Raw genomic sequence first — 12,546 nt, forward strand, 5'->3', positions numbered from 1 at the left:
CAGGACCTCGTATCTCAAAGCAGATGTTTTAATGGCAGCTCTTCTAGAGAAGACATCAGTTTTTGGTACTATGCACTTATTCCCCTATTTCTCTACTTCTGTGTACCTTTTTTAAAATTTAATATTATTTAAAAAAAATTTTTTTAACATTTATTCATTTATGAGAGAGAGAAAGAATGAGCACAAGCAGGGTAGGGGCAGAGAAAGAAGGATACACAGAATTGAAGCAGGCTCCAGGCTCTGAGCTGTCAGCAGAGAGCCCGATGCGGGGCTCGAACTCACAAGCTGTGAGATCATGACCTGAGCTGAAGTCGGACGCTCAACTGACTGAGCCACCCAGGCGCCCCTTTTTAAATTTAATTTTAAAGTACTGCCTACTCACTAAAGACTCTGGCTACTCTTGTAGAAAACACAACCCTGTGTCTTAGGATGTAGTAAGTTTAAATATAATTGAAGCAGCAGCATCTAGTGATTTCCTGAACACAAATTGCCACACCTCACTTTGGAATTTGACAACATGGCTTATCTGCTCAAAAGAAACAACCCAACCAATTATAACAGCTAAATTATTATGAGTTAAAGATTAACATGCTAATCCTACAGGACAATGCAAAAGCAACTACCATTTGGTCAACCCATTAAAATAAAGAGTAAAAAGGAAAGTAACCAGTTGACATTTTGACAAAAGACTGCCAAAAACAAGTACTTTTTTCTTTTTCCAAACAGAAATGTATAGGATAGAGACACCATAATGTTCTGAGAATCAAAATTTAGGTAAGAGTCAGACATCACATGACCAAGAAACAAACAAAACCAAACAAAACAAAAAAACAAACAAACAAAAAGCTATGAAACCTTACTCCCCAAAGAAAATTACTGCAGTTCCTATAGTCTTATTATAGCATTGCTGAAATAGAAAATTCAGAAATATCTACTGATGACAGCCCTGACGAGTAGCACAACAAGGTACCTGTCTGAAGAACTCCTCCAGGAGTGACATTGTCCAGCGATGATGGAGCTCCCATGCTTTTGCTGGATGGCTAATGTCTGCTGTGTGCAACATCAGGGATAATGCTTTCGGCTTTTCAATTCTGTCAATCCAAAGGACCCAAACACGTGAGGATCAAACTTTCAGAGTTTTTAAAAATCATTGCTTTGTTTTATCTCTTCTATTCTCCCATCTCAAACCCCACTTCAGCTGAACTGGGAGAAAGCAACATTTCATCCTGCAACTGAGCTGGTCATCAGCTGAGTCTCCATGTTTATTGAGCTGCACACCTCACATATAGACTCAAAAGTATCTCTGGAACGACCGCATCGTTCAAAAAGACAAGAACCCAAGAGTCACTCACTGCCTTTTGTGGCCTCTCCGCTGAGTGAATCTTTGATGATTTAGTTTCCCACGAAGAATTATTTTAAATTCTAATTGGAGCAAATTGTTACTGGTCCTATTATTTCAAACCTGATGAAAATCTATCTGTGATATGTACAATTCTCATGCTCTTTCCTCCAAACATCCCCACTTTATGAGACTATTCAGTAACGTTCTCTGAAGAAGGTGTTCTTCAAAGATGCTACAACGTGGACAAGCACCTCTTCGGACACCCATAAAAACACATGAGGTCACAGGGGCACTCACGCTTCTGGCTGCTGCAGAGCAGTCTTCATTGCTTTGATTTGTTGGAAGTGACAGGACATATCCGTGGCCATCACCATCTCAATTACCAAGGTCCGAAACTCCCTTTCAGGGACACCCCGTGGAGAGAGAAGCATAGAAGTAAAAAAATGGAAAGCAAAAATTTGTTTATACTTTCTGCCACTTCTAGGCAAAACCAGTTAATTAGTTGTGACATTTCTAATCTACTTGAGCCTTTTAGGTGGGCTTTTTTTTCTTTTTTTAATGGGGAATAAGTGAAGGGTAAGGATTAAGGAAATCATTTATTAGGAATATGACACATGGAATATACATATCATTCAGCATGGCTTATTTCACTGAATCTTTGCATAATGGCCAGCACAAAAATATTCGATAAACAGCTGACTGTTTAATTAAAATATAAGTACTATTTGCATCACCGTAGATTCAGAACTCTGTAAGGATTCAAATAGTTTTGCCTCTGGTGGCACCCGGGTGGCTCAGTTGGTTAAACATAGGACTTTTGATTTCGGCTCAGGTCATGATCTCACAGTTCATGGGTTTGAGCTCTGTGTCCAGCTCTGTGTCCAGCTCTGTGCTGACAGTGCAGAGCCTGCTTGGGATTCTTTCTCTCTCTCTCTCTCTCTCTCTCTCTGCTCCTCCCCACTTGCTCTCTCTCTCAAAATAAATAAACTTTAAATAAAATAAATGGTTTTGCCTCTAATCTTTGAAACACCTGACCTACATTTACATGACTTGCAGGGTTGCCATATACATCACAAAGTGTGCTAAGCATTTTAAATGGGTTATATCCTTTGTCATAACATTAACCAAAGCAAGAGATAAACTTTATTATCTATTTTCTAGAAAATAAATTTTACAACAGTGTGAAGGGGTTAAGTAACTTCCTAAATGTCATATAGCTAGTAGCCATGTCCATATTCAAACTCAGGTGTGCCTAAATTCATTCAAAGACACATAATGTCATTTAGGCACTAGAATTAGTTATCCACGATTTTTTTTTTGAGCGTCAAAATAATTTTCTTAGGAAGTTTTGAAAGTTTTAAAGAAAAGTTCAAATCAAATAGAAGGTGAAAAACATATTTTAAATAAAAAACTCAGATTTTAAGAAGCTAATATTTATTCCTAGATATCTTAATTAGTTTTGGTGCAATTGTAAATGGGATCAATTCCTTGATTTTTTGTTCTGCTGCTTCATTATTGATATACAGAAATGCAACTGATTTCTATATATTGATTTTATATCCTGTGACTTTACTGAATTTGCTGAATTGTACTGCTAGATATTTACCCAAAGGGTACAAAAATATAGATTGTAGGGGTACAGGTACCCCAATGTTTATAGCCTCATTATCAATAATAGCCAAACTATGGAAAGAGTCCAAATGTCCACTGATTGATGAATGGATAAAGATGTGGTGTGTGTGGGGGGGGGGGGGGTGTGGGTGTGTGTGTGTGTGTGCACTGATATCAATGTAGATAGATAGATATAGATATTACTCAGCCATCAAAAGGAATGAAGTCTTGCCATTTGCAGTGACGTGGATAGAGCTAGAGTGTATTATGCTAAGTGAAATAAGTCAGAAAAAGACAAATACCACATGATTTCACTCATATGTGGAATTTAAGAAACATATAGGAAGGGGAAAAAGAGAGAGAAACAAACCATAAGAGACTCTTTACAACAGAGAACAAACTGAGGGTTGATGGAGGGAGGTGGGTGGGGGATGGGCTAAATGGGTGATGGGTATTAAGGAGGGTACTTGTGTTGAGCACTGGGTGTTATATGCAAGTGATGAATCACTGAATTCTACTCCCGGGGTGGGGAGGGGGGGCAGGGGCAGAAGATAAAGGCAACACAAGTTTCCTAAGGTAACAAACAGCAAGTATTTCCAAAGTACCTATAATATATTTGAATATTTGTGTTAAGCAAAAGACAGACGGGGGGGGGGGGGAGAGAGAGAAAGAGAAGAGAGAGAGCAAAGGGAGGGAGGTGAGCGGTGGGGGTAAGCAGAAGAAAGGGTGCCATAAACATTTCAAGTGGTATTATTTCTCCAAAAGCAGCATATTTCATCTCTCCTCACGGTTCCTTTCTTGGCCTCCAAATCTCTCTCCTGCCTCATCCTTACCTCCAGTCGTCCTTTGAGAGATTGATCAAAATATTCATTTCCTCATCCTCTTGCAGAAGGCGGTAAGCTGCACTTAAATGGTGATTTTCTAATACGGACCTATCGTTGTACAGAATAGCAGGGTCAGACCTGAATAGAAAGCCAAGAAAATAATTTAGGATGTTAAACGGCTGAGATTTTTCAGGTAACTCTCTCAAGCTAGAATGCATCATCTTTTTTCCAAATGTAATAATTATCTTTGCCCCATGCCATTTATATCAACCAAAAAGCTAAAACCAAACACTACAAATTATCGATAGATATATGTAGGGTATTTTAATGTCAATATGTGAATGTGAAATATGTGATATCCAACCTGAGAATTCTCTGAAAACTATTCTATAACCAGATCTCAATTATCTCTACTAGTAGCAAAGGTGATTTCATAAAACATGGGTCAACTCAAACTTCCTTGTATCTTCTGGAATAACGTTAATTTTTAAAAATTTTATTCAATGAAAGAATTTGTTTATTATCATTATAATTCTCTTAACACATACCACTTGATAGGTACAGTGTGCCAAGTTCCTCTGGTAGTGCCTTGATCTTAAAATTTGCCGTGTCAAAGTCATACGTGTAAAATTGAGAGTAAAGATGATAAGAATTATACGACAGTTTTTAGTCACTTTCTTACAGACCATTGCACCAAACACAGAGCTGTGTGTTTACTATTTCAATATCTTCAATTTAATGAAATCTTAGATTATTACAGGTTATTTGTTGCTCATCAAGGAAGCCGAGTCTCAGTGATCTAAAGTGACTTCACAGAGCCCCATAGTACCTAAGTGTCAGGGTTGGGATAAAGGCAAGGTCTTCTGAAAATTCAGCCACTGCTCCCCACAATAACTGCTGACTGTCGTTGGCCACACTTTGGGATATATCTAGCATACCTTTAAAGTGTTAGGCTTAACATACCATCAAAGGACAAAGAACCAGGTCACAGATTTAGTTTTCTGTGCAGGGATCACACGGGCTGAGATGCTTTGAACAAAGTTCTATTAAAGAAGCCAATGTTTAAATTCTATTCTAAACGAAGTATACCTGAACCCACTGGAATATCCCCACTCCGATGGAGATAACACAAAACATACAAATCTCGTGGTGAAAGGTCTGGTCTTATATCTTTTAAGTCAGGCTCTAACTGACGTATATTTTGTGACATTAAGCTCATGTCCAGCTGCTGTAATTAAGCCATTTCCTCTGAGTTGGGATTGGTTTTAACACTGGTCTCCAGCAAAGACCCATGTACAGTCCACCCACCTCTCTTCCTTCAGCAAGTGCTATTCACCACAGCCTCTGTCCTCAGAGCAAAGCTCCACTCATAGACATCCACTAAGCAGAGCTGCTCTGAGGAATTCCCTATATTTAAAGACCTTGCAAGTGAACCACAAAAGGCTGCTTCCCAGTAGCTGAGGCTCCTCTATGTGAAGAAGCAGGAGGTAGACAATGAAGCTAATGGCTTAAGTCCCTTTGTCTGCTGCTATCTATTGCAATTCCCCTTCTGAACAGAGATCAGACAGTACTGTCTTCTGTTGTGTACCCCATAATTAAGTGTTGGGTTCATTAAATACATGTCAATTGATTTAATGAACACAATCCTATCTGGAGTGTGCACCTGCTTTTTCAAGTGAAACAGCAAGTATTTAGTTGGTTTAAATTCTCATCTCTCCCTGCTACATTCTTCCTCTTAGCCATGCCATCTTTCCCCAAATTCTAGCTTCTTTTGATTCCCATGCCAAGGCCCTATTAACCCTACTGTCAGAGTTCCATATAATTGTCTTCAGAGAAGGTAAGCTCTTGGGCCAGGACAGGACAGATAAGGTTTCATCCTAAATGGAAAAGACAATTGACTGGGACTGCTTGCCTGGAATTCTGTGCTGAGAGCAATATTAAGGAAAAATGTGAAGCTTCGTTTAAAAAAAAAAAGTTAGCAATATCTGTTATAGTAAAGAGGTTCAGAGCGGAGCACTTGGACCCATATTTAATACTCCCCACAGAGGTTCATTACAGTGGGTACATAGGTTGTCTATAGCAAGGAGGTCTACATGAGACAACCTAGCTCCCCAGGCCTTATGTGAGGGAGCAATGCAAGCACTCAACAGAGCAGGGATAAAATCGAGAAGGATAAGAAGAGCCTCCCCAGAATCCCGGAGATCATAGGGCAAGAAGGCTCAGGTATTGTTCATGTCAACAGAAACACCCCAAGCCTGGCCCATGCTCGCTGATTTAGTCTACTTGGCATCTTCACCTTTATGTGAACTGTTCTACCGCCTAGTACAAATAGTATGCATAGTCCCTGTATAAGTAAACAAAGAGCTAGCATCAGAATAGAGAAGAAAAGGATATCCATATTTGATGTGAATAAAATATGAGAATTGGGAGCAGATGGCTTCTCAAATTCTAAATCTTGGTCAAAGTTGACCAGGCTGATATCTTGTTGAAAAGTTGATTTTTTCAGAAACGCAAGGTAGAGCAACCATGCAAAAGAAAGGTGACTAACACCTTTCTGACTTCTCAGTCTCGGTCCCTGCCCCCTCCTGCCTCTTCTCCAAATATTCAACATCCTCACCGGGTCTGAATGTGGAAATTGTTGGTGGTTCCGGTGTGCTCATAGTCATGGATGGCAGCTGAGAAGATTATAGCAAAGATCTCCAGCTCCGTCAGCCAGTTCTGAAAGGGAGATTACAGGGCAATCAGAAAATCTGTCTCTTTCTCAGACAGAGTCTTCAGCTTGCTGACAACACACCCACATCGCTGTCTTTCCGCCCTGCAGCTGGCAAGCTGTTGCCAAACACACGTTTTCTGACAGACAGAATTTTTTTTTTCCTGCGAGGAGACTGGGGGACATGTGATTTGAGAGCAGCATGCCCAGCAAGGTTAAAAAAAAGCCAACGAGTAGTTTTATTTTTTTTTTCCAGGAAGCAAAAAACAACAAACATGAAGACTTTAAAAGCCCTCATTGTGTTCTTCCCCAAATTCCACATAAAGTTTCTGGGTAGACGCAGAAAAAAATGTATTAAAAATTTCAATGCAATACCAAGAACACACAGAGAACACACAGAAAACCTGATGTCTCTCCACTAGAAAGTGGGTAGGTAGACAGATGGAAAGGTAACACCTGGCCTTCTACCTTATGCGTGCTGATCTTTGAGAAGACCTCTCCCCATCCACGCCACCAAAACTGGCTGTAATCCAAGGTTCTCAGAGCGTGTTCCCTGGACCATCAGAGGTAGCATCACCTGTCAGCTTGTTACAAATACAAATCCTACCCCAATCACCCCAAACCAGAAACTCTTGATTTTACCACCAATCTGTGTTTTACCATGAATCTGGACAATTCTGATGTATATTAGAATTTGATAGCCACTGCATATTTGAAGCTCTCTTAACTGACTTCCATTTCAATAACTTGAGATTCACTGATGCTTCCCATCCCTTCTGTAAACCGTACTGCCCAATGCCCACATGACAGAACATCCATGACTGCTAGCCAACCTTTGGGACCCTCAGCTCACTTTTGTTACTAGTTGAATCAATACTCACAAGTTTCAGTGTGGTTTACCCCAAACCCTGTTTTGACAAGTTGCACTTGTTATTATGATTACATAATTAAATATGATATAAAACAATAAAATAGGAACACAAAAATGTAACTGTTTACCTATCGTACCTAAATTCAATGATTTATGTGGCAAGTGTGAGACAGAAGGAAACAACTATAAAAATTTAGAGGGATTCTGCCCTGAGTTTGTTTCATGAGTATCTTTAAGTTCCCATTTCCCTTTGAAGAAATGAAACTAGAAATTTTAGATAGGAGCAGGGTTAAAGCAAGACAAATATGAGTACCCACATCAGCAGAATTCAGAAAAGAGCCAGGAGTCAGAATTAAAGATTAGTGAACATAATATATTTACTTGATTTAAGTTAGTACAAAATGATTAAAAATTAACACATACATTTTCATAATTCCCACCTCAACTGCTTTTTCTTCCCAATTAACTACTAATTTTGATATTCATCTTGAAAACTTCTTGAGAATTATTACCTTCTTTGTGGATAACTGAGGGTAAAATAAATAAACTACAGACAACCTATGGGGGAAAAAAGACCCTACAGTTTGTAAAAGAATAAGCATAGAGATACTCAGGGGGAAAAAAAAAAAAACGTTACACTTTTGCAAATGATTTCTAGCAGAATTCAGCATGAAATGTCAGGAAACTTTCTGGCATCTTTGATAGATTACACTTCAAAAATACAAGCTAGAGTGCCTGGGTGGCTCAGTCCATTGAGTCCATCTGACTCTTGATTTAGGCTCAGGTCATGATCTCATGGTTCATGAGTTTGAGCCCCACACTACCAGAGTTGAGCCTTCTTGGGGTTCTCTCTCCCTCCCTGTCTCTCTGCCCTGACCCTCCCCCATTTATGCTCTTGTACTTTCTCTCTCAAAATAAATACAGTTAAAAAAAATACAAACTGATCTACAGGGAACAGAAAGACATAAACACAGACTAAGATGAAAAACCAAGAAAATGAAATTAACATTTAAGATAATTAAGAACTGCAAGTGAACTGAAGTTGCAGTGCCCTCCCTGAAAGCAGTGAGGGGTGTTTTCATCGGGCCTAGTGCCTACAGGGGCTCACTTTACATCAGGCAGCATTCCAGGTGCTTCACATACAGAAACTCATGCCATACACACAACTCCGTAAGGTAGGTACTGTTGTTGCCTCCATTTTCTAGATGAGAAAACTGAAGCTGGGAGAGGTTCGATGACTTACCCAAGGTCCCACAGCTAGCCATGTGAAGACCCACATACTAGGTCTCCAGAATTCCCACTGAATCTCTGTCACATTTCCTTTGGGTCATTGTTCCTGTGTTTACTCAGTTTTACATAAAATTATATAGGTATAATTTTATATTACACATGCTCTTGCTATTTTCCATACATATATTTTTTTCATTTTGGCAATGTCTTTCTTTTCTTCACCAACACCCTGTCCCCACTCGACGGCCTTCACTGTCTCTACCCATCTCATCCCCCAGTGTATCTCTTTCTCCAAACTCATGCAAAGTTAACATTTTATTTTAATTAAGTTTGTTTATTTATTTTGAGAGAGAAAGAGAGCATGTGAGCAGCATAGGAGCAGAGAGAGAGGGAGAGAGAGAATTCCAAGCAGGCTCCATGCTGTCAGTGCAAAGCCCAACATGGGGTTCGATCCTAATCATGACCTGAGCCAATACCAAGAGTTGCATACTTAACCAACTGAGCCAGCCAGGTGCCCCCAAAGTTAACATTTAAAAATAAGATTATGAGGCTATCTTGGAGCCTGTCAAGCCCTGCTTGGAACAGAGCTTCTAAAATGACAAGTATGTCTGGAACACTGTAGTCCAAGGCTATTCCTATTGGCTATAAGCAGGGTCCCTGGAAGCACATAGCTCTTCTTAAAACAGAAAATATTTACACTAGAGGTGAAACTGAATTCTCTCTAGGCAGGAGAGTGTCCATGTGTACAAAGAAAAGGTGACCCCTGGTGGCACACCCAACAAAACCAGATTTTCTGAGGAAAGGTAATTCATGCTCATGGAAACAGTGGCATGATTCATGCCAAATTCCAAAGCAACCTTCCTGGTAGGGCCACTGGACACAAACCCATGTGATGTTTTACCCCTCAAGGATTTAAACTCATGGGAAAACAAATAAATATAAGTGTAGGGTTTTTTCCCTATTGTTAAATAAATAAATCAATAAGTCAATCAATAAAAAGATTATGACTGGGAGACAGTACACCATCTAAACAAATCTGAATCACAGAGCATCAGCCCAGACAGCAGGCTTCTAAATAACTACATAATTATGGTTCTATTACAAATATCAGTGTAACTTCTCCCCTTTGCCCAAATACACTAACAAGATCTTATCTTACTTCTAATAAACCAAAACCAGCAAATGATTTAAATAAGCAAACAACAACAAAAAAAATAAGACCATACCCTTTAAAAGTCATTTTAACACCCTTGCTTTTCAAAATACCCTGTGGATGCTTAGAAATCAGTTCTGTTTCTTGAGGCTAAGAAGGACAGATGGTATCTGGCACAAAAGGAAGGAAGGAAGGATACAGGAAGAAAGGAACAGAGGAAGGGAGGGAAAAGAGAAAAAAAGGAAAAGAGAAAGGGAAGGGGAGGGAAGGAAACAGAGAAGAGAGAAGAGAAGAGAAAAAAAAGAAAAGAAAGGAAAAGAAAAGAAAAAAAGAAAAGAAAAGAAAAAAGAGTGAGAAACAGCTTCACAGATGGACCTTGAAGATTGGACAGAACAAGAAATGGAAGAGGGCATTTTCAGAAGAATGAAGAAATGAGCCAGTCCCAGCATCAAAAGCTGATTCATCATGAGTAAGGAAATGATTCCCTTTAGAGGAGTGGCTAGTTTGGGCTACTTAGAGTCCTGGCACTAGAAGCCAGAGTGAGGAACACAAACCAGATTCAACAGGCAATGAAGTTTACATGCAAGAGGGTAACGCGGTCAGCACGCCAGTGAGGGGGAGAAATAAGAACAGTACTTCTGCATGGCAAAGTCCTTACAGGATGCAGAGATAGTATGAAGGTAGAATTCATTGCTAACTCATAGCAGTCAACTGACTGCAAGTGGGCAGAAGAGGTTGTAGTCAAGGATAAGAGTGAATTAAAGATTGTCCTAATATTACTAGCCTAAGTGACAAAAATACAAAACAAAACAAAACAAAACAAAATAATGGGTGGTATTAGATAGCATCATTAATAGAGACAAAGAAGGTGGAAGAAGTTATTTTGAGGGAAATTAGGCTTCATATTTTTTTAAGTTCACTTATTTATTTTGAGAGACAGAAGAGAGTACGAGCACACAAGTGGGGAAGGGGTAGAGAGAGAGGGAGAGAGAATTCCAAGCAGGCTCCATGGTGTCAGTGCAGAGCCCAATGCAGGGCTCGATCCAATGAACCATGAGATCATAGCCTGAGCCAAAATCAAGAGTCAGATGCTTGGCTGACTGAGCCACCCAGGAGCCCCTGGCCTCCATATTTTAATATGGTCCAGATCTTCTTGCCTTTTCCAAGTTAATTAGTGTGAACCCAGAAGTTTTTATGACAACCCAAAAGTAAGAAATTTAAGTCCCACATGAATTGTATTCCAGAGTTATCAAACTGTGACAAGGGACAAGCCACAGATCCTATCAGTATCTCCCTATCTATAAAATATGAGTGTCACAACTAATTCAATAACAGGGATGCCGTGACAACTGGCAGCAGTGGACCTCGAATTCTGTAGTGCGTGACTCAGGAAGCAAGCGCCGTATGTGTGGGCATGCGGGCAGGTGGAGGGCAGTGGACACCTCAAGGAAAAGGACATGGGCAAAACTGCTAGAGGGGACATTATTAGCAAGTTATGGCTTTGATATGGGAATGACCGTTTCTCTGTAATGTTTCCACCCCTATATTAGTTTTCTATTGCTACCTTAAATTACCACAAACTTAAGGCTCAAAGAACACCTCCCAGTTATTGGTCAACAGTTCTTCTGTAGGTCAGAAGCAGCATAGTGTGGCTGGATTTTCCAGTGAGAATCTCAAATGGCTGAAATCAAGGTGTTGGCAGGGTTGTGCACTTTTCTGGAAGCTCTGTGGAAAACTCTGTTTCCAGGTACATTCAGGGCATTGGCAGAATTCGTTTCCTTCTTGTGCTTTCCACTTGGCCCCCTCCATCTTCAAGCTAGCAACGGCTTGTGGAGTCCTCACACTTTCTCTGCCACCTCTTGACTTTCAAGGACCCACATGTACATTGGGCCCTCCTGGAGAATCCGGGCTCATCTCCCTACTTCATGGAACCCTGATGGAACCTTCACTGTATTCGTGTTTTGGCATCCAAGGTACCATTAGTGTTGCAGCAGAGGGCAAATCATGGGGGCAAAAATTCTGTTGACCACAAAGACTAATAAAATTATTTAGCACTCTTTAACCATTTATATGTGCTTAGTGTTTCCTTTATATGATGACAAAATATATGATCAAAAGTACAAGATATACAGCTTCTCCCTTCTAAAAAAAAAAATAAGCAAAAGGAAAATTAATGGCACTTGCCTGACAAAAGCAATGAAAGGGGCCAAGGGATGGCTTTGCAGTTTGGAATCTTTTCTTAAATCAAACCTAAATCAAACTTTGGAGCTCGGAGTCTAATTCATATTTATTCAATCAACAACTCTTCAGTCTACTTCTGTTCAAGGATTTTTCTCTTAAAAGTAGGCAAAATAATTCTGAAAGGATTCAAGCATCTCCTCAGAATCTAAGTTAAGCAATAATGAGTAATATAAACAGATTACAGTGAGTAATACTGTTGATGTTGAAGCCCAGACATCACTTTATCAATAGGATGTTTTGATTCCCTACGTGTCTTACAGTTTATAAAACTGAAATGATTTAAAGCGTTTTCCCCCTCTTGGTTTGTAATGAAAGGTTAGAGTAACAATATGCTCTCCATTCATCAGAATGCTCCCCACTGTTTTTGTAAGCTTGCAATGAAAGAAATTTGTTTTGAGCTGCATTTCCAAGAGAGTGTGGGCGGGAGGTAGTTTCTATATTTAAGAATGATTCTGAATATGGCCTGAATTGATAATGAAAATTCAATGGCAAACGAGCTCATTTAAGAACAGTATGCAGCACATCATGATCATTGGCTGCTAGAATATAACATTCATGTTAATG

At 39.6% G+C, this 12,546-nt stretch overlaps 1 protein-coding gene across 5 annotated transcripts in view; it reads right to left on the minus strand.

The window, feature by feature from the left end:
• The window catches only part of PDE1C (phosphodiesterase 1C), a 291,783-nt gene that overhangs the window by 79,618 nt on the left and 199,619 nt on the right, over positions 1-12,546 (minus strand). For all 5 annotated transcript variants that reach the window (XM_042921512.1, XM_042921530.1, XM_042921520.1 and 2 more), the window contains 4 exons: positions 6,395-6,495; positions 3,787-3,915; positions 1,640-1,741; positions 971-1,091 (listed from right to left, as the gene is read on the minus strand). In XM_042921512.1, coding sequence (XP_042777446.1) covers positions 971-1,091; positions 1,640-1,741; positions 3,787-3,915; positions 6,395-6,495 — 453 coding nt within the window. The remainder of the gene's footprint in view (positions 1-970; positions 1,092-1,639; positions 1,742-3,786; positions 3,916-6,394; positions 6,496-12,546) is intronic.

This window comes from Panthera leo, chromosome A2, assembly GCF_018350215.1.
Source record: "Panthera leo isolate Ple1 chromosome A2, P.leo_Ple1_pat1.1, whole genome shotgun sequence".
NCBI lineage: Eukaryota > Metazoa > Chordata > Mammalia > Carnivora > Felidae > Panthera > Panthera leo.